General features: G+C 41.4%; 1 protein-coding gene across 3 annotated transcripts in view; it reads right to left on the bottom strand.

Annotated features, from left to right (window-relative positions):
• SPATA13 (spermatogenesis associated 13) overlaps positions 1-21,434 on the bottom strand; it is a 225,915-nt gene that overhangs the window by 150,360 nt on the left and 54,121 nt on the right. For 2 of the 3 annotated variants that reach the window (XM_049823005.1, XM_049823009.1), the window contains exon 1: positions 10,760-10,971. The exons of the other annotated variant lie outside the window; for it this stretch is intronic. In XM_049823005.1, coding sequence (XP_049678962.1) covers positions 10,760-10,837 — 78 coding nt within the window. In that variant the 5' untranslated portion in view covers positions 10,838-10,971. Of the gene's footprint in view, positions 1-10,759; positions 10,972-21,434 lie in introns of those variants that run through there. 3 annotated transcript variants of the gene reach the window in all.

Here is a 21,434-nt window from a genome sequence, read left to right as displayed (position 1 = left end):
GAGGTAATGGGCACTGGACCCACTGAGTTTCTTTAGAATACAGAGATTCATTGTGTTGATGAGTCACTAGTTAATGGTTATAATAGTGTACAATAATAGTGTTACTGGAATAGCTAATCTGAATTCGTGGAAGGCAAACAACTGCAAACAGCTGAGCCTGTCATTGCTTTCTAATATAGTGTTAAAGGTCAAAATGGCAGCTTTTTGAAGAGAAGAAATGCCTGGTTTAATGGTGAACCAAAGAAAGTTTTAAACCACATATACTTTAATACTCTTTAACAAAGCAAAGTCTGCAGGCTGCACACAGACACGTTACTGATCTCCCAAAACACAGCTTCAGGGCTCTGTACTTGCAGGAGCCATGTGCTGTCACCAGGGGAAGGAAGTGGCAGCCACAGTGTTAAATGCTGATGCAACACCTTTGCTTTCAGAGAGAAGTCAAGTTTTGGCACCCAAATGAAAGAGAACATTTTCATAAGTGATTGTTTATGTAACTTTTGGTCTATGTAAATCTCCTGTTAATGCATTAGGCCTTTAAAGAGGTTTAAATGGCGAAAGCCTCTCAGCTTATCTTTGAGCTTACCTGGAGTTACAGTGTTCATCCAGAGTTTGGTTATATTATTGCTTGAAGGGTGACAAGACAGTTAGAGAAGAGATAACAAGAAGTCTGTCATACTGCATACTCTATACTCTGCGTTATGCACAGCTCACTGTTTCATTCATTTTATCTAGTAATGTATAAACTTTAAATGGAAAACTTTTTGCTCACTCCAGTTCCCTCTTTTAAACACTATTTATTTCTTCCCAGCACCATTTTACTGAAAGATGTGACATGAGCAGGGGCAGAGGAACCCCTCCATGCTATAGGGCCCAAGCAGCAGTAGTGGAAGGTGTACAGCCAGCCCCCCCTTAGCTTTGTCCAGCCTGGAAATGAGCCAACAGATAATGACAGCAAGGTGAAACATCCCACCTTAAGACTGGAAATAAGGAAAACAAGAGAGAATGAGTTTATATTGGAGAACACTTGCTAAAAAGTCCTCCTCATTTGTACATAAGTTCAATGCTGCCCGCAGACCCCTGCCACTGCCTGGGTGTGAGGGGCAGAGCCTGCAAAGCTGGCACAAGCCAAGCCTGGAACTGGCCAGTGGAGGCCAGTGTGTTGCTGGTTAATGTTCAGAGGCACTAATTCATGAAATTCTGCATGGAGGCAAAAAATGGGGCTTCGAGAGTATTTTGAGAAATATGTTGGACCCCTGCTTTGCTTCGGCTCCTCATTCAGCTTGGGTGCTGGAAATCAGAGCCAAAGGAGATGCGGTGACCAGGGTAATCCAGCATAACATCCTTACAGAGCTACTTGCTGATCATTGTAGGATGTAAATCTCTCTTCATGAACATTAAGAAAATACCCACTGCCATGATGAGTATGGTCCTCTGAAATCCTCCCTTGGAAAGTGCTGGGTGTTAGGATGTTGATTTGATCACATCTCAATCAGAGACAGATAGGACTGCCTAGTCAGAGGACAGAGAGAGGGATGCTTAAAAGCAGGAAAGGCAGTGAATGGCATGGTCTTTCCAGAGAGCTAGGTGTCTGTCTGTCACCGCTGTCCCTGAACCCAAACACCTACCTAAGGAAGCTGTTCTACCCCTTCTTTCTGATCCCAGAGGACCCCACAGCCAGTAGGAAGGACACATTTCCATCTCGGTGTGAAGGTAGTGAGTCCTGAGGAATTCCATGCAGTATCCTGTATTTCTTGATGCTCGGGATCCGTAACAGCCGTGGAAGCAGTGTAGTCTGATCCGTGATCACGTGGATAAACTTGGCATTTTCCTTGGGAAACAGGTGAATATTGCACTATGGAGCCTCAGTAACTGCCAGAAGCTCACTAAGGCAAAGAATTCTTTTTCTCCAGTTGTAAATAAAGATTTTTAAACTATACTTTTCTGTCTGACTCCAGGGAGGAGGTGTTGATAGGGAACATCTTTTGTGAAAAGAGGTTAGCTTCAATGCAGCAGTCAAAGACACTGCTAAACATTCCCTGCTGCTGAGACCAGTTTTGCAAAGACCTACCGGGATTTACAAGTCTGATAAGAAGTTGCTGTCCTTATAAGAAACTTGAATAGAGTACAACTCAGGAAATATTTCTACCACATTTTGTGGCCACATTGGGAGTTAAATAATGTATGTAATACATGTTTTCTCAGCTGCCCACCCCCAGCACTTGGAGGTCCCTGTCCCTGCTGCAGGGGTTGCTGAAGTTCTTCTAAAGCAGCAGGTAAGCCATTGTGATTTACAGGATGGCATATTAAGATAAATTGACACATATTTCTTTAATGTCCGAGGTAGTGATGTGAATCACAAGAGCTCTTATCAAAAGTAAAAAATGAAACTGTCATCCATCAGAACTCTTGCAATGCCAGTTAATGTCATACAACCATTGCTTCTTCAAAAAATTAGGCTAACTTCCAAAAGGACAGAGGGGACTGGACACAGTTTAATGCTCAGGTTGTATAAACATCATAGCAGAGTGCTCTCTTCAGAGGAACTCTGGGTTTCACTCATCCCTGCACCATCTCACTCTCATTTCTCACATCGTCGGTCATATCTGAGCTAAAGCAGAATGCACTTTAGGCCAGGGACTATGTCTTTTTATATTTCATAAAGCACCTAGGACCCTTTTAGTTGCACTAAGACGATGGATATTGTATTAAGAGGAATGAATTATTACTGCTGTGGAAGGAGATTTCCATACGCAGCTCTGAGCTTGCGACTGTTCCTTTTATAATAATAATAGTGAGAATAGCTTCAAATATTGTTAAATAAGGCACGAAGTGTCTAAATGAATTATAATAGCCCAGTACTACTATGATTACCAAGCACTAAACACCTGCATGGGAACAGAAACTGAATCCCATGGGCAAAATACATAGCTGCTCTGTCATTTCATAGTGTCTTGTCATCAAAATCAGTGTTCCACATAAAGTAGGTTTATTCTTTTTGGTCAGAATCCAAAACTTCACTTCTACAGGACAACTCCTAAACTTCCCCCATACACACACCTCTTTGGTTTGGTGCTGTGTCATCATATTTTCCAGTCTCTGTACTGCTCAAATCAACACTTTGTCTTCATCAAGGACCTCACAATTCCCACTTGCAATTTACTGCTTTCTAGGCATTCTCTCCAGTGACAGCTTTCAGTTCCCATGCATTTGCTCTCTCCCTCCTATTTCTTACCCATCTTACAAGACTACTACCTCTGGTCTCCTTTCCTAATATCTCATCAGGACAGTAAAGAATGACTAAAGGTAGAGCTGACGTTAACTAGTAAATGCACACATTTTGAGTTTAATATTTGAAATAGTATACATCCGTCTGTATGTCTCTGTGGATGTACTGTTTGCATCTTAACAGATCTCCTGTACATTACTTATCTGCTTAAATTTTAAACTATTTGGAGGAAAAATTAGCACTTGTCACTTGGGAAAGCAAATGTGATCAAGAAGAGGTTTGGCTTCACAGTTTGCATTTGACATCAGTTTCTTGTATGGCTGCATTTATGCATTTAGGCTGTGGTTCTGTGATGGCGTATCTAAGAACCACCAACAGTGTAAAATGGATCTGTTCAGACATGAGAACATGACTGCAGTTCAGACAGATTAAACACACTATACAGGAGAGAGTTTAAGCTCCGTAATGGTTTCATCCTTTTGTGGAGGTGTTTTATGCTGGCTGCAGGAGGGCAGATGCTCCTTGATCTAGCATAAAAATGGAAATGTGCAGACAGATTATACCTGATTGGCACAAAGCCTGACAGTACAAAATAGATCCATCAATGTTTTTGAATAAATTCGGATCAGCAGTGTGTTTATATTAAATCAAAGCTTGGCTTTAGATGGCCATGGCATTTTTGATGAAACATGAGGATCCCTAATGGCAGATTTACCATACTGTCTAACCATGATGTTCAAGACTGACACATGTTCTCTTCCCATTGTAGCTCTGTCAAGTTAGGTCGTTAAGTCCCCTAATGTTCAGGCCTTTCCCAGTGCATCTCCCTGCCAAAGGATACGGACCAAAAACTCCCAAGCAAAATTTTGGGTTGTCCCTGGAACTGATTGATCATCACCTCTGCCAAGAGTGCAGCTGTAGGAGACAAGTGTTGTCACACTGGCAGGACTTTATCCCCTGCCCATGTAGTTCAACACAACATACACAAACACTAACACCACTGACTGATGCCAATGGAGCTGAAAGGACTCAGGCCAGCTGTATCTGCCAGAGGCACAGAAGGTATTTAGGTATTTCTAATAATTGCAAGAAAACAGAAAGACTTAAAGCCAAAGGAGAGTCCTGACAACTTCAGCTGAAATCCTCAGATACATGGCATAAGCACTGACAGAGGTATAGCCAGTCGCACTTGTGTTTTGCACTGCTTTCCAGAGCAAGCCACCCTGTGAAAGAAGCAGCGCAATACGGTAACTGATTTCCTTCCTTTCTCTTTCTATTCTAAAACTTTAACCAGTAAAGACATTCTGATGCAGAAAATGGTAAGAATTGGATAAGAAACACATTTTTATACCCATAAAAAGCCATTTTCTTGTTTTAAATGATATTTAAATACTTTTTTTTCATTTCCAGCAAATAAGCCTAGAAATCAGTTTCGGTATCCAGTCAGACAACAGAACAAGCTCTTAGGATTTTGGTCATGAACCACTAATTGATGGAGAAATGAACACAAAGGGAATGCTTTCCAGAAACTGCTTACAGAATTGAACAGTGTTTGCATGAAGGAATCAAAGAATTTCAAATCTCCAGTAAGGTAGTTAAAAGTAGAGGTGGTACACTTGAAAACAGTAATGGCAAAATATATGCAGTGATTTGTCACAAATAGTTTGCCCAGCTTTAACCAGTCCTGTCTTACAAGCGACGAGACATTTCCTTATGAGAATTACACCATAGTTTAGCAGCTTTCACTTTATCCTGTCCCTCTCTCTCTTCCGTCTCTCAGTTTAACTGCTATCAGGAAAAAGAAGCTGAGAAGTGTTGTCACAACAACCCATTTGAATCAGTAGCATACAGAAGAGAGGAGAGAAAGTGGTAATCAACAGCCAATATCAAATATAAAGGAACTAGAGCTGGTACTGCTCGGAAGAAAAATACATAAATGACTAGTCATATCCTCTTGTAAAAACACCCATCCTGAACTTTCCATTTCTTCAGTGTGAAGACAAAGGGTCTACAAACACGGGCAGAGCTGAGCCAGAGCAGTTTTGATTTCATTGTGCTGCTCTGAATGTTGTTCATTTGCTACATTGCAAATAATGGTCCCTTTTTGTCACCGCAAGAACAATAACAGTGACACCAAAATGCTTCTCATGCCATTCAGTGCAAGTCACTGCAGTGATTCTGTTCCGGCCTCTACTTAATTCTTCTGTTCCGATTGCAGCAATATGTCCGCGGTTCTTCTCCCTTGTTCCGAGTTGCACAACTACTTTGTTTACAGCCTATTTCTTCTCGCTGGAAACAAATGGCTCCGATGGGGGACTCCAGCCCTTTGGCATTCAGAGAACCCCCGCTGAAGCTCACAGGGAAGGAGATCTTTGCTACCATCTGCTGGTGAACTGCAGTTGGGCATCAAACGAGCATCACTGACTTGATTTTCTGCATCACCTGACCCCTCAGCAAGAATCTGCTGATCCATTTCAGTCACGTTCATTTAAGGGTTGGGTAGGAGGCTAAGAAAATACTGATATTTTTGTGGTGTGGCAAGAAGCCAGCACAGGTGGGCATGTTGCACTGTAAGAAAAATAATCAGGGAGAGGTGGAGAAAGGGATCTCAGTCCTCTGAAGATGAGCAAATCTCTGCTAGCAAGACTTTTGAGGAGACGTGTGGGAGCTACAAAACTCGCAGAAGTGTAATGACAGCAAGAATACCTTGGTCTATCGTCATGGCTCAAGGTAATAAAGCTCTGAGATTGTTGCTAGAAATAATAAGTCATCACCTCAAAAAGTACTTGCTTCTATGGCAGTAGCTCCCAAATGAGGCATTGTAATCCCAAAGGTGATTGTGTCGGTGTGCAGTGGGGTTCAAGGCTGCTGAGCAAGTATTTGAGGTCACAGACTATCACTGGACTGTGAATATTATGAAGAGTGAAGGGAATTTGTCCACCTCTCTTTTGGGTGCACTAAAAAGGAACAAAATCAACTAACAAATATACAAGATGGGGTACATCTGCACTCATGAGCAGGGAGAAAAAAGAGACGTCTCACATGCTTGTCAACCTTGAACAAAGTTCATAGAAGCTGATGTACAAATATATGGCATATATATTGGGGAGCTCTTTAAAAGCAAGGTGAAAAAAAAAGCATATGAAATGAAGACTGAGAGCAATAGCTGTTTCTGGATGTTTTTTCAGGGAACTTGCACTTGGAAGTATTTACCAGCTCTAAATTTAACAGTTAAAAATGAAGTGGTTACTGCTCAAGGAGGGATGTACTGTTCTACAAGCTGAAAACAACATCCAAGTAAAGAACAAGCTGAAATTCTTTCCCACAGGTGCTGAGCCTCCTCAGCTCCGTCACCTCCCTAGCTTTAACAGGATCTGGGGAGCAAAGCGGCTCCTTGGACTAATGCAAGACCTTCCTGGATTCAGCCCTAGAGTAATCCATTGCAGCATATGCCACACTCACGCTGCCCTCCTCCTGCACTCAGTTCTCTCCCAGGTGCCATCACATGAGGATGACATTCGTCATCACCGCACTGTCCTTCTGCTCACGATCTGGTCCTTTGCTATGGTGCACTAAATCCATAGATAAGGCTGTTTCTGTTTGTACTGTATTTACCACTGTGGGTTTTGACACTGCGGGTGTATTTAGGCACCACCACAACAAAGTAGTAACAAACCATTCACTAATCTGCACATAACTCTTGCTGAACTGGGCAGACGACTGTAGCTCTATGTAAGTCTAAGCAAGGTTTCTTAAACAGCAGCAGGGAAGGGTATTCTGAGCCAAAAAAGCTGTGTGCTGCCGCCCACTTCCCACGCCTCCCATCCTGCCTCCCCACTGGCCCTTCACAAGCAAAAGCACTGTATTCAACTGGTGCAGAAAGAAAGCAAACACTAAGCTCCCGATTTTTCTGGTTTCCTTATCACAGATATTGCTCCCTTCATACGATTCGAACATTGTTCTCACATCCTTAGGGAGGAGTTTACATCATTATTTCTTAACAGCCTTTCAGATGACAGGCCCCTGCCCCAACGGCTGTAACTGCCAGGGAGAGAGCCATTGTGCAGCTTTCGAAAGTTGGCAACAACGCGTTTGGGTTGGGCTCCAACTGCCTGCAAGGCACCCCCAGCTCATTTATCTATCCATGTCAGGGAGATAAAGCGCAGCATCAATTGGCAAGAAAACCCCGAGTTAGGTTGATCCCCATCAAGTGAATTTCCGGGCCTTGAATAGAAAGCCACAAACCAGCAGATTTTGCTGCTTCCCCCCATACAGTTCAGACAGGATTCAATGAAACCAAACCACCAACGGTAAGAGAAAATCAATAGGATTCAAGTGTAGCTAATCCTCAACAAGTGGGTACATTCTGTAACTAAATCTGCTTGTACCCTGTGAATTTGAATTGCATTCGTCTAAGCAGCATGTCATCTATTCACAGGTTAGGAAATGAGTGGCAGGAGGTTGTTGGTATATCAACAGCTGCATGATCTTGTTATCTGTTCTTAAAGCCAGGTAGAGGACACAGAAAGGCACAATATGAGACTCCCCGAATGTTAGCAGCAACTGATTGAAAATGCAACAGTAATTCCCATGAGTGAACCCTGAAAAGGCCTTTGAAGAGGGACTCTGGCCAAGCTGATACCGGCCGCAGTAACCCACACATATCGCGGAGTACTCAGCCCTCTGCTCTGCCAACCAGCTCCATGCCTGTCAACAGATCGAGAAGTACCGTCAGCCTGTTCTCTAAGGAGCAGGGAAATGAGCGGAGGCAGACTCACAGAGAGAGGTGAGAAAGAGCAGATCAGTCCCCTTCTCCAGGCTCTATAATAAGGATGCTTATGATTGATAATAAAGATGGCTCTTGCTTTGGTTTTCAAGCATTGGTACCTATGTGAAAAGGCATGTTCAACTCTGAGCCCTTCGCATTTGTCAACAGTCTTTCCAGCTGTCACTTCCCTCTAGTTGTCCTGTGTCCATACCCTCCCCCACTTCTAATTAAACTCGTTTTTACCAAACAATGTTTTGACAAAAGCAACGGGGTTATGCCCTACAGATTGTGAAATGTCTGGAGCAGGAGTCCTGTCTTTCTTCCACTGAAATGTCATGTGAATGAGTATTTTACATATAATTAGAGTGGGCTTTGGCCAGAATATTTTTCACCAATACTTCTAAAGAGAAATTGATTTCTAACAGAAATGAAAACTGCATAGTAAAGGGCAGAAAGATAACAATTCAGGACAGAACTTGCACCATTCCTCCTGGACGCAAGACGTGTGCCACAGAGCTGCCACATCCTCCCGGCCCCACCACCCCGTGCTGGTCCTGCTGTGGTGTGTGGAAAATGGAAAAGCAGAAAATCTCAGCGCTACCTGCAGGCTGAGCCACTTACTCCTGAAAGAAAAAGACTTAGCAGTCTGAAAATAGATGTCTCTGTCCTCCCTCCTCCAGCAGTGATGTGACCTCTTTCAGCTGCAAGGAATTTAAATTAACTTGCAGTAGCAGTGCTGTTCTGGCTGATATAAGGACGTAAGCAAGGTAAGGTTGTAGGGAAAACATATCTTTCATTAGCCTCCTACTGTCATAATGGAAGGCTTGTGTGCCTGCAGCCTTGTTGGATTTTTCCAACTCTAAGTGTTGGTCAATAAAAATATTGCCTCCCTCCACGAAGCTTTCCTTAAATTAACTTAGCATTACTTATGCAAGCTCTACTGCAGATCCATCTCTTCTGCTGGCTTGGCATCCCATCTTGCTTTTCCATATAATTGTGCCCACTTTCTCACATATTTTTTACTTAGTTAATCAATCAATGTACTACATTTCAGGAAGTTCTACTGTACCATGGTTTCTTTTAGCTTTTACTTTTAAGCATTTGCTCATGTTTGCATATTGCACATATCAAATAATTTAAATTATGCAAATAACGAAAGAGCTAGACAACTGGAAAAGTGTGCCTGGATGCACTTTTCAGTACTTGCCAGTTTGTTCCAGAGGGATTTACTACAATGCACTTATGTCTAACAGCCCTCAGCAATGTAATAAATGAGCACTGAAATGCAGCTGGGTTATATTTGCATCCATGTTTGCTGTACCAAGAGCTCATGAGCCAGGGTCAGGTAGGAACACTGCAGTGTGGTAAGATTCTATCCTTTTCCATTTCAATTCCCTCTTCTAAGTGCCTTGCAGCCTAAAGGCAGAGATTTGTAAGTCCTTACAACTCTTGATATGAAGGCAGAAAAATCTTCAACACACCATTAGCAAGCATAGGTAAGGCCATTTTCTGTTGTGTTGAAATGATCTTTTACTACCATTTAGTGAATACACATGTTTGGGAAGATAAGTTTTCCTAATAAATAGGGAAACTGAAGCAATATTACCATAGACTCTACCACAGAGGGAGGGTGTCCACTGTAATTCTACTCCAAACACACTTTGTTCCTGTAGATGTTTTTTAATTTAGCGTATGATGCTACAAATAGCACAGACCTGGGCTGGGGCCACACTGTAGCAGGCCCTTTAAAGACCTTCTAATAACAGCTTCTGGGCAGTGTCTACCTCACAAATCAAGAGAAAAGACAGGTCCAAGACTGAGAAAATGATACAGCAAAGATATGTGACAACTACTTATGCAGCATAATGAATCATGAACAGCTAAAGCAAGAGAAATTACCCTGCTCTACCACTGTATCTCGTTATTCATAATTGTCTCACATCTGAAAGGCATAATAACAGACAGAGGTCAGGTTCCTACAGTAACTGCTCTCTAAGTAACAGACTCTAAAATGAAGGTTTTAAAGCAACGCTTCAGAAGATAGTGTCTGTCTTCTCAAACGGCACTATAGTGAGGCACACACTCACTAGAAGAGAAAGGAAAGGCAATGCACCTGGTCCCGTCTCATCCTGACAGTGCTCTTCAAGATGAGATGAGAACATTTGTCTCAAGGAAATGAAGATCTGAACTGAATCACTGAATGGGAGAAGGAGCTGATGTGCAAAGCATCTCTGGCTTCTGCCAAATTTTATCACAAACCCATGCCAGGTAAATTAGGCATCGAGGGCTATTTCGCTTCAAGTCCCTTACCATCAGGATGCAAATATTCCTAATTTATCATACCTTGGTACAGTTCACAAATCCTTGCAATCCCTAAATTATCTAGGAAGCTTGAAAGCTTTCCCCAAACAGTGTCCCTTCCTTACAGAAATGAGTAGCTTGTGTTTATATACCTCTCTGGATTTGCTGTTAATATAAATACAGTGGCATTTCCAGACCAGAATGAGGAAAGAGAGTATGAATTTGCCTATTTTAGAAGTCAAATGAGAAAACCTTTAAAAGCAAAAGAATAAGCTGTTCTCTAGAACCAGATCCATTTAGTCTAACTCCAACCAGTCGTGCATATGCCACTTTGCAGTCCAGTTCCCTTAAACGTTATTACTCCCCTTAAAATTTTGTAAACAAGGCCTACGGTTGGGAAAAGAGTTTAGATACTCATTTTCCTGTGCCATCAACCTTTTTATATGATGCATATCTGAGCTTACCTTCCATGTGACGGAGGGGCAGGCTGCCAAGGTGAAGGTAACTTTCTCTGTCACTACATTGAAGGTGACACGAAACATGGTTTGTATTCCAGTGGCCTCAGACCCAGGGTAGGAATCTTCAGTGACGGTCACACTGCTCACTTGCGTACATGCTGCCGGGCTCCTGTCACACTGCACTATACATTCGGTAAACCCATAACGTTATGATCGAAGCTGAAGCCTGAAACAGCTGTAAGGGTCCAGCTTTTCCCAGCAGCCTTGCTCCTGTGTGTCAGAACTAATCAGATTAGCTGGTTTTACTTGTCTGAGTTGGGACTAACAGGTTAGCAGAACAGTTTGGGTGGGGGAAGGGAGCAGTAAATAAATCAAATTAGGGCATTTACTAAGCAGCTGAGATTTCCTTCCTGCTCGCCTTTGTCTCTTTACAGGACTCACACAGAGCCAGAACAATGCACCACAAAAACGCAGCTTTGTTTTAGAGCAGCTCTTTGTATAGGACAATCTCTCTAACTTTGCCTTGATTTGATTCGGTTTTGGTTGCCAGTGATCACCAAGAGGAGAGCTCTCCCACAGTGGCCTGGATGTTGTGCAGATAAACAAGTCTCAGACAGAAAAGGCACGTATTGTGCTTTTTCATCCCACGCTACCCGCCAAGGCAACACACTGGCTGTGCCAAGAGATCAGTCACACGATCTGCTCTGCACAGTACTAGATAACAAGATTCACAGATGGCCTAATGTGGAGACGAGGGCAAAAGGGTCAGAGCGACAGGACAGGACAAGACAGGAAAGGTACCACTTCATGATCCTCAGTCCGCTTCAGAGTACTTTTTCCAACTCTGTTACTGACTGAGGCAGATCTACCTTCATGGGAAGGAAATTTCAGAAGAATAAAGAAAAAAGGGAAATCAAGTAGTATAACAGCCACCATTAACAGTAGTTGGCTGGATGCATGGACTGTGCATATGTATGAACATTTCGGAAAGCTGATGTGACTTGAGATTAATACCGCCCTTGAAAACTTACTCTTGAGTGTTAAAATGGAGTTCAGACATGCATTGACTTTCTCCTACTTGCTCTGTGGGTCTAGTCTGTGACTCTAGACAGATGTTTGCTACCTAATGAGAAGGCCATCAAAATGTCCTGAGTATCTTTCATTCTACTAGTTAGTAACTGTACCATGAGTAACACATTTGCAATGTTGGGAAGAGGCCAGACTGAAAACCCTTTATTCTTGCCAATGGATACCTACTCATACAAAAGTTGTACTGACATTTCACAGATTAGATGTGCAACAACTCACCAAGGGGAGTAGTATATTGACAATATGACTCTGTAAGAATTCATTTATTCTAATAATCTAATTCTTGTGGCCCAGAAGAAGCCATGCACCATGCAAAAGCTAAGGATTGCCCCAAACCTTTTGATGACAGCATATGGCTGGATTCCTGTACATTAGTGTCTGCACTGGCAGAACTGAAGCCCAAGGTGTTTAAAGGGCACAAAAGCCACATCACAAACCCATTATTCAAAATCCTACAAAAGCAACCCCATAGCTCAACTCCCAGTATCAGGATCCCTCCCAAGAAGGTCAACGAAAGAACCAGCCGGTGTCCAATTACCTTCAACCTGAATAAGATGAAAAAGGAGAATTTTGTAGGAAGCCCACTCTGAACACAGGCATACAGATCTGACGCACACCTTTAAAGGGCAGAATGATATGTCCTGTCACTTAAGCCAGGACTGACTGGACAGACAGAAATAATTTGTTTGCTGGGATAAAGTCATAAGGGGGTTTTGTTATTTTCATACAGAGAAAATAACACTCAGCTCCCTGTAAATAATGCATTGATAGTAACTTATTTGTGTATTTCTGAAGAGACTCATGCACAGTGAAAGGTGTTTCTTTCCTGTACACAACTGACTTCCTACAGTCTGCTTTCATTTATTTGTCTTTTTAGATTGTTTTAGGACTATTCAAGTACCAGTCAGTGAAGTGAAGGCAAAATAATATGAAGTATCTTCTTGCTTTAGTTTTACAAAGGTTACATTTTTGCTTTTCTTTAAAGTGCAGGTTTACTGAGAATCTGAAGTAGAAAGTTTCCTTTGTGAGAAAAGATATATTTCCAAGACAGTTTCCCTGTAAACTGTCTTCCAGGTGCCAACAATGCTGCCATTCCTCTGAGATGTAGTTGTCACAGAAAGTCAGGCTCAAGTTGAGACAGGTCCTCCAGTAGTTTGTGCCACACTGACAGAGTGCTCTGGGGATGAAAATCCATAGCATGAAGACAAGTGAGTTTTAGGCTGATACGGTCTTAGTGCCCACTGTGCTGCTGAGCACAGAGATTGGTGGCTGTTTCTATTTTTAATCAAAGCAACAGTCTCATAAGTCCAAAAAATGACAATAATCAGGTTTCAAGGTCATTACAGATGCATAGCTTGTTGTAACTAATTCCTACTTCCCAAGAAAAAGAGCACAGGGCATGTTAAACCTTTTTTGGAAGAGGAAATCTCTGTGAGATACTGCTACAAATAAGAAGTACTTACATTTATATAATATTATCCACAAATTACTTCTGGGAGTAGTCTCACTGCATAAATAAATAGGATTTGGGTCGTAATAAAATGACAAATGTATTTTATTCTGGAACTGCTAAATTTAGAAAGTGTCTTTGACAGGTAACTCATTGCCTATAGTACCTGTTCTTTGTAATAATTTTCCAACTGTCTTATCCTGGATCTCAATCATACAGATTAAATCTGAGACAGGGACCACCTTCAATTTCCATCTTTGCACAGCAAAGTATCTAGCACAAGATCATCTCCTCTGAAAAGGGATACTAGACTTTATCATGGTAAGAAAAATAAAGAAAGAGCCCAACATATCAAATCTCCAAACTAGATGTCCAGCCAATGCTATATACCTTTTCCTCCTCTCCATGCTCCTTCAGCTTCTCCCTCCTCCTTTCGCTCCTCCTGCTTTATGATTTATACCTACTTTTCATGTCTTGTTACCATTTGCACTGTAAGCTCCTCAGGGCAATATTTGATTTATTCTACCTACAGCCCTAAACTTATGCCCGAGTACTAGCAGAGTCTCTTGAGTACAAATGCATTATAAATTAAGAAACTCAACATTAGGAAAAGCCAGTGCTGAGATCAGTCAGCCTGAACTATTACCTAAAAGTATTCCAAAAAGTTATCTTCAGACAGCTTTTCTCCTCCTGTTAATCCAAAGGGATGCATAATACATATGCTTAAAACAAACATTCTGCTAATATGCTGAATACACCGACTTAGCAAATTGTATAGGACATCACAACTGGGATCTTAGAGACAAATGCTGTTGTATGACATACTCAGAAACAACCACTATTGATCATTACTTCCCTCTCCTTTGCCTACAACTGGTATGTGTCAGCATACATCCCGTTCATCCATGACACCCCACACTTTTCTTCCTTCCCAAAGAAATGAGCAGATCCAGAAGAAAATCCCAACACAGCAATAACTGTAGGCATGGTTTTTGAGATCCATCCAGAGAGCCAGAGTTCCTGTCAACATACATCAAAGGTTAACTCACTGAGACACTGATGTTTTGTGCTAATACCTGCTCCTCCCCTAGATAGATGTGGGGTTTATTCTGTGAAATATATGTAGGATTGCATCTTGATAGTGTCTTACAGACAAGCAGTGTGACTCTCCTCCAAAGTCAATATTACTATAGCAAAGCAAGCTGTGAATAGCAGTGGGCAGACTTAATTAAGGTCTTGTCCCAAACACTGATTCAAAGCCACACACACTCTCACAGAATGCACCACCCACAAACCACCATCACAAATTTTCAGGCTGCTGTCAGATGAAAGAAGGTGTAAACAGAAAACAGGCAGAAGCAACATAATCTGCTTTCTGTTGGTGTGAGGGTTTTTTTTGTCAAATATAAAGGACAAAGCTCATAGAGGGAAGCCTGTTTATAAATCCTAATACCTCATTTTATGAATCTGATCATGAGATACCTGTATTGGGCTGACAACAAATAATTGCATATCTTCATATCACCTCAGAAACACATAACAGGTGACCGGTGCATTTTGATTGCCAGTCAGCTTGGGTAAGTGGAATTTCAGGTTTCATTTATCCTTATGGACATTGCCATTACCTGTCTCAAGTGTTTTGCAGGTCTGTTAGCCTAACATCTCCCAGCTGACCTAATGGCAGCTTCCACGTTCCCTGTACTTTGAAAATATATTGTTAAACTTGCCTCAATGAATTCCCCATCTCTTCGGATTTGGTTAGTATTTGTTAGTATATGTTTAAGGAATGATGCCTGAAATCTCTTCCTGAAGCATCTTAAACCCTGTAAAGTCAGTTTTGATTACCTCAATACAGTGGATCAGAAAAAGATGCAGACTCTAAATGAGAATTTGCTCTGCAGCTCAGAGCTGGACTTTGCAAGGAAGACAGTGTGCCTGCTCCATTATCCTGCTGCTTGCCCGGCTGTACCAGGAATTCCTGCTTTGAAGGAAAGGCTTTTTGAATTCAATAGCTCCTTCTGGTGGTCTGACAGAAAATGCTTGGTTACAGTTGGTTCAGAGTAATGCAGGATTAATGCACAATTCATTCAGTAATCATATGTATCAGCAACAGCTGGAAGTTATGCCGTGAGTAAAACAAACATTAAAGTTATGATTCGGGAAATATGCCATGCCAACTATATTCTACATTACTGTCATAAAGAAGACAAGGTTTCTAGGAAATCCTCCTTTCCTCCCATTCCACCACAATATTGCTGTGAATTTTCTTCAATATAGTAACTAAGGAGACATGAAGAAAGGTGATGGAATGAAAAGTGGCAGAAGTCACAAATTCTGGGCTACTGGCCCAGCAAATTTAAGAGAAGTCCTTAATGAAGTATTTGGCAAGGCACTTCTCAGAGCCAGTGGTTCTGATTTTGAAGGAATGATCAACTTATATGTGAGGGATTTGATCCAAACCTTGCTGAAGACAGAGGGACATCCTCTGGCAATAGGAATGTGCTTTTGGTCAGGCTCAGGGACACCACCTTCAAGGAGAAGAACACATTACAAAATCTCTGATCGACAGACCCTGAGATGCTGAAGAGGTTCTGGTTTTTCTTTTTATCCTCAGATTGTCCAGTGTTAAGACAGATACTATCCTCTTGTAGACTCACCTCTTAAAGAGTAACAACCACACAGCCTTTACAAGGAATGCATTCTATTCTAGCCAATCTCAGCAACATTACATCACTCCCCAGCTACCCAAACAAAACATTGCCTTGGGAGTTATAAGCAGCAGTCCCTAGCCTTGCTTCTAAATGATGCATTGTTTTTAACTAACAAAATTCACTGTCAGGGCTCTATGAGTGTATTTCCTATCTGGTGGTCCTTTTAAGAATTATCAGGTGAGACATTCATGGTTGCTGTCAGAGGTCTCCAGAGATCTTTCACATCCCACTTCCAGCAGGGCAGGCGTGACAACTCCACTCAGCTGGACCCCTGTTGCCTTAGATTCTGCTTAAGTGAAGCACCAAACAGAGCTTCAAGTTAAATCAACAAGAGAAACATTATTTAAAAATACAACTGAGTCACAGTCTACCCATCCATTCACCAAACTTTATACTCGGCAAAACCCAAAATTTTACAAAAGTAATTAATAAGACAGTTGTTCAAATGAACTTTAAAAGCCACAACACATACCTTTCTAAATACAACTTCATTTCAAATATTTGTAACCCGGATTTTGTTGAAAGCCAATACAGTATAAACTAAAGTGAAATTAATCTAATTTTGCCCAAAAATGTATACTTAAAAAAAACAGTACTAAGGGCAAAAAAAACAAAATCAGAATCTAAAAAATAGTTCCATTTTTCTAATCTACATATCTTTCCAGTCAACAGCCCTCATTGATGCCATCGTGAATTTTAGAATATGGCCTGGCTGGGACCATCACTGAGGTACCAAAAGAAACCTAATCTTACACATTAAAAAGTGATTATTTTTTAAATTTATGCTAATATTTGGTCTGGAGCCTACTCAGAATATGGGGAAAAAAATCAGTTTGGGGTTGAGTGCTGATGCTCTGCTACCAAGTGATTCAAACTCTTTCTGGATGTGAGTTCAGCTTTAGCTCTTATTCGCTACAAAGGGTGCTCCACATTATACAGGAAAGCAGCAAGGATGTTCCTGAATTGAGGGAGCTAGCAAGAAATGAATAGGGAATGCACCCCTGGGAGAGCCAGGGAATGGTTCTGTGCTGGGAAGAATCTTCTCTTTTCCTGGATGGCATGTATGAGGCTTGTATCTCCAGGATGCTGAAAGAAACATGCTCCGAGAGAGGTTTTGAAGGAAAAAAACTTGCAGTCAGGGTGCCTTGTGCTAGTCAGTACTTACTTTTGTGGGCAACGAAGACCTGTGTGATTCTAAGGCGAGAGCCTTGAAGGTGGAAAAGTTAGAGAAAGAAAAAAACATGGCAGGTTCCCATGGAAGTAACAGCAGGTATCTAGCTGTGGGATGAGGATGTTAAACTAGATTCTGTGTTTACTGTGCACGTTGTAAATTGGCTTTTACGTAACTATTAATTACAATGTGTATGAAAGTAGCATATGAAGCCCTGGGGAGCAATCAGGGGCCCGTCCCTTTCCATTAGAGACGGTACATCCACAGAGCAAGAGAAATCTCTGTCTCCAGCAGTCTTTAATGAATACACACATAAACCCAAAACCAACCAGAAGACCAATGGCCTGAGTCAACAGTCACCATAAGAGTGCAGAAACAGACACACAGGTTCAAACCGAAGGTCTGCCTAGCCAGCCTCTAGACTCCTAGAGTAGCCACTGCTGGGGACTTAGGAAAAAGTAAAGATCAGGGCAAGTTTACCACAGTTTTTTCATTGATCACTCCAGCTTTCAGCAATCTTTGCTTAGGGACTTCCAAAGCCAAATTTATTTAAGTGTCCTTGTACTTAGTAATACTTGATGAACCTTCTTCTCTGACTTTGTCCACTTACTCCCTAAAGCCCTTTACATTTGTGGCTGCTACAGTGTCTGTCTGATGACTAGTTCTATAATTGAATTATAAGAATGTATAATAAAGTACTCAGTCTTGCTTGTTTTCCTGTCTTGATACCTGGTAATTTCACTGGACACTAAATCATGGTTGTCTATTCCACCTCCACATGACATTCATAACTCCATAGATTTCTGTTACACCCTCACTCTGGTTTTTTGTTTCCAGCCTGAAGAGAAAAATGAGTTGAACTAATTTTCCTCATAGAGATGTTTCTCTAGCCCACTACACATCTAATGACCCAGAGGTCCATCTCTAAAGTGCCATTCAGTAGGCCATTCCTTTGGTAAGGCGAGAGAGCATTTGCTCTCTCCTAACTATCCCAAAACTATCCCAAAAGAGCAGTGACTAAGCCCGAGATCAATGGGTTCATTGTGCCCAGTGGGATGTCCTACTCCTTTTGGTTTGTCTTTGAGACACTTGTAATTGGTGTGACTGACATAATCATTGCCTGAGCCCGCAGGTAATAAAAACAGGCTATAGTTACTGCTCCATCATGAAAATCAGCCATTTCTTTGTAACTTTTTGATTCGTACCTTTTAATCAGTCATTTAACTGTTTTGCTCCTTAAAGAGCCTCTGCTAAGGCAGGAACATATCTAAGGGCTTTTGGAAATCAAGTATGCTGAACTAACCAAATAATTCTTTTTCATACACTCATTGACTCCAGTACCCTGCCATATTTGTGAGGTTTGATTTCCCACTATAAAGCCACCGCAGGTCTTTTCTCCTATACTGTAATTATTTGTCTGTCTATCAATGATACACCAGTGAGCAGCTGCAAAAAGTAAAATTCTGTTTAAGGACAATTTATAAAAGCAGTCATCTAGATAAAAACCAAATGTGTATAAGACAATTCAAACGGGAGGGAACAAAAAGCATGCATTAACTGGAACCCTAATGAAGTGAGATCGGTAACAGCAGGCATTACAGACTAGAGTTTTGTTCCTCTCCCTGTTGCTGACCCGGTAGATGAGCTAAAATAAGCCACTTCTTTGTAACTCTGTGCTTCCCTCCCACTCCTTTCTGAAACCTCTTTAAAGGTCAGGATTGTTTCTTATACAATGTTTTACTGCTGAGGTGCTATGAGGATTAACCCAAGGCTGTGAGTTTCAACAGACTGAGCAGAAAGTCTCCTCTTTGTGCACATCCAAAAGAAGATCTATGCGCTATGCCATCATGTCACTGAAGGCAGCAAGACTCCCTGGGGAAAAAGGGATTGTGAGGTGTAGACTTGTGGGTTTTGACAGAACAACTTGCTTGTGGCTATAGAGGAAGCCTGTAGCAGCTACAGGAGGTGAATCCAGACACCTTTTCACAGCTCAGCTCAGTTTCTTGCCTGCAAGGCTTTATTCCTTCCATCCACAGGATGTGTAAGAGGGAACCTGTGTGTCAAAACATCTCTATTCTGAAACCAGACATCTGGCATAATGTTGTTAGAAGGTTAGTAATGCCACTAGCAGCTGAACTGAGTTTAAGTAAATGACAATGTATGTGTTACAAAGATGACTGTGACCCTATGGAGAATTAGTATGTCAAAGCACATCTATTTCATATCAGCTGAACTATAATCACCAGAAATTTTAACTCTTATTTGAGTAAATAATTTCTACTACTTCTTTGAAAAGACTTTTATCCTGCTTACTCTAACATCCCCTTTTCCACTGTCACTGGTAGAAAAGGGTCTCTGGGAACATATTTTTCAGCCAAAACCCATTAAGTGTTCTAGATTCCTTTAATAAAGAAATAAAACCAATTCTTTTTATACAGTTTGTTGAAACCTGATAACATTTAAAATGTATTATAAGGGCTGATTTTTTTTTGTGATTGAGACAGGGCTACTTGACAGGCTATCAAGTAGGTGTAAGTACATGACAAATACCTGTTTCTGAAGTTTACTACAGCTGATGAATTATATGCTAAGAAACTCTACAGAGTGCTTAAAATCTGTCATAAGTATCCAAAGCCTATAGCAAAATAAGGCATCAGAAAAAGATTTGTTAAACTTTATTGAAAAAAATCTGTATGTGGAAAGAAAACCAACAAACAAACCTCCAAAACAACCTGGACTGTTGGATAATCAACAATCTACATTTCCAGAAATCATGCATCAACAAGTTCTAAATAACTTGAAGGACTTATTTTCTACTAGACTTAGGTTTGTGATCTGTGCTTTCCCTGGCTTGTAGAAGAGAGATTTAAGCAAAAGGGGTTCTTTATGATTCAAAGAGTCAATGCCTTGTTCGAAAAGAAAATTTTGTCTTCCTCCTGCATGCACAAAATAAGCTGAAGTAAGCCACTCCAAATATACCACTTCTTAGCCTCTAAACTGAAAAAGAAAAACAGTCCAGCACACTACCTCTTCAGTTGGTATATGTCCCTGGTATATGACTATACCCCCACCTTTCACATGACCCACTGCCTGGTTTAGATCACAAACAGCAAGATCTTCATATTGACGCTGAAACTGAGGAAGGGTGTGGGTGATGCGGGCAGAGAAAAGTATTTTTTAAAAATGTACAAAACAGTTTAAGTTTCTTTGGCTGCAATTCACACTTGCATCCACAACTGGCCATTTCAGTGTGTCATCTCAGAGCACTCCTTGCATCCACAGCTCATCAGAGCTAATGCAGGTTTTCACACAACAGCACCACAGATTACACTTGCTACTGTCCCGGTCAGCTATAAAATTCTCTTCCAGCCCAACAAGGGATGAAACTGCCTCTGTAGCTCATGCCTTCATCAGAGCTCATCTAGATTACAGAATTAATGCACGCATCCATTTTGGAAATCCAGTTGGTACATTCAGTTTATCTCCCTGACCAAGTTTCTGATGTGAACAGACAGAATCTGTCCTCCACTCTCACTGTCCCACTTTCCAAGCACTGATTAGATGTCTGTCCTCCCCTTTAGGATTCTGTGGCTTGGTCCCAGCTCAAGGATGAAGTCTGGGGTTTAAAACTGCTTGTTACAGTAATGCGAAGTAAATCCAAAGCACAGGAAGCTTGTATTTAGAATTATCAAAGCTGTGCAACTGAATGGCTTGAGATTGTTAACTGATAAGCAGATAGGTAATGGACTAATGATCAAGATGCCTGTAGACCATCAAAGAACTATCAGAAGTTTACACAAGATACCTTTAGTGTGGCTTATCTTATCCATTAAAGTGTAGGTACGATAAGGGTAACAGACTAGAAAACATCTGAATGTGAACTCATGGTGCTGACAGTGATTAGAGTTTGGGTGCATGGTTTGCACATGGATAAATTAAAATGCCAGCTCAAAATGTACAACAAACACATGTGATCAGGTAAATGAAGATCTGCTTAAATATTTACACAGGCAATAACTCCACACACAGGGAAGAAAACTGTCTCATGGTTGTCCAGACATCCCTGGGAGCAATTTCATCAGCAAAAGAGAACTGTGTTTGTTACAGGTTGAATAAAAGAACCTGAGTGGTTGCACCAGTCCCTGAATTACTACAGATTTCCAGACAGGGATGCAAGAGTAGATGAATCTGGTAGTAGGTTATTGCCCATCCCCAGAGTGGCACCAGTTTGCTCAAAATATTGAAGCACCAGTAATCCCT

The sequence above is a fragment of the Accipiter gentilis genome, chromosome 19, assembly GCF_929443795.1.
Source record: "Accipiter gentilis chromosome 19, bAccGen1.1, whole genome shotgun sequence".
Classification (NCBI taxonomy): domain Eukaryota; kingdom Metazoa; phylum Chordata; class Aves; order Accipitriformes; family Accipitridae; genus Astur; species Astur gentilis.
Note: the sequence above shows the minus strand (reverse complement) of the source record. Positions and strands in the feature narration are given on the sequence as shown.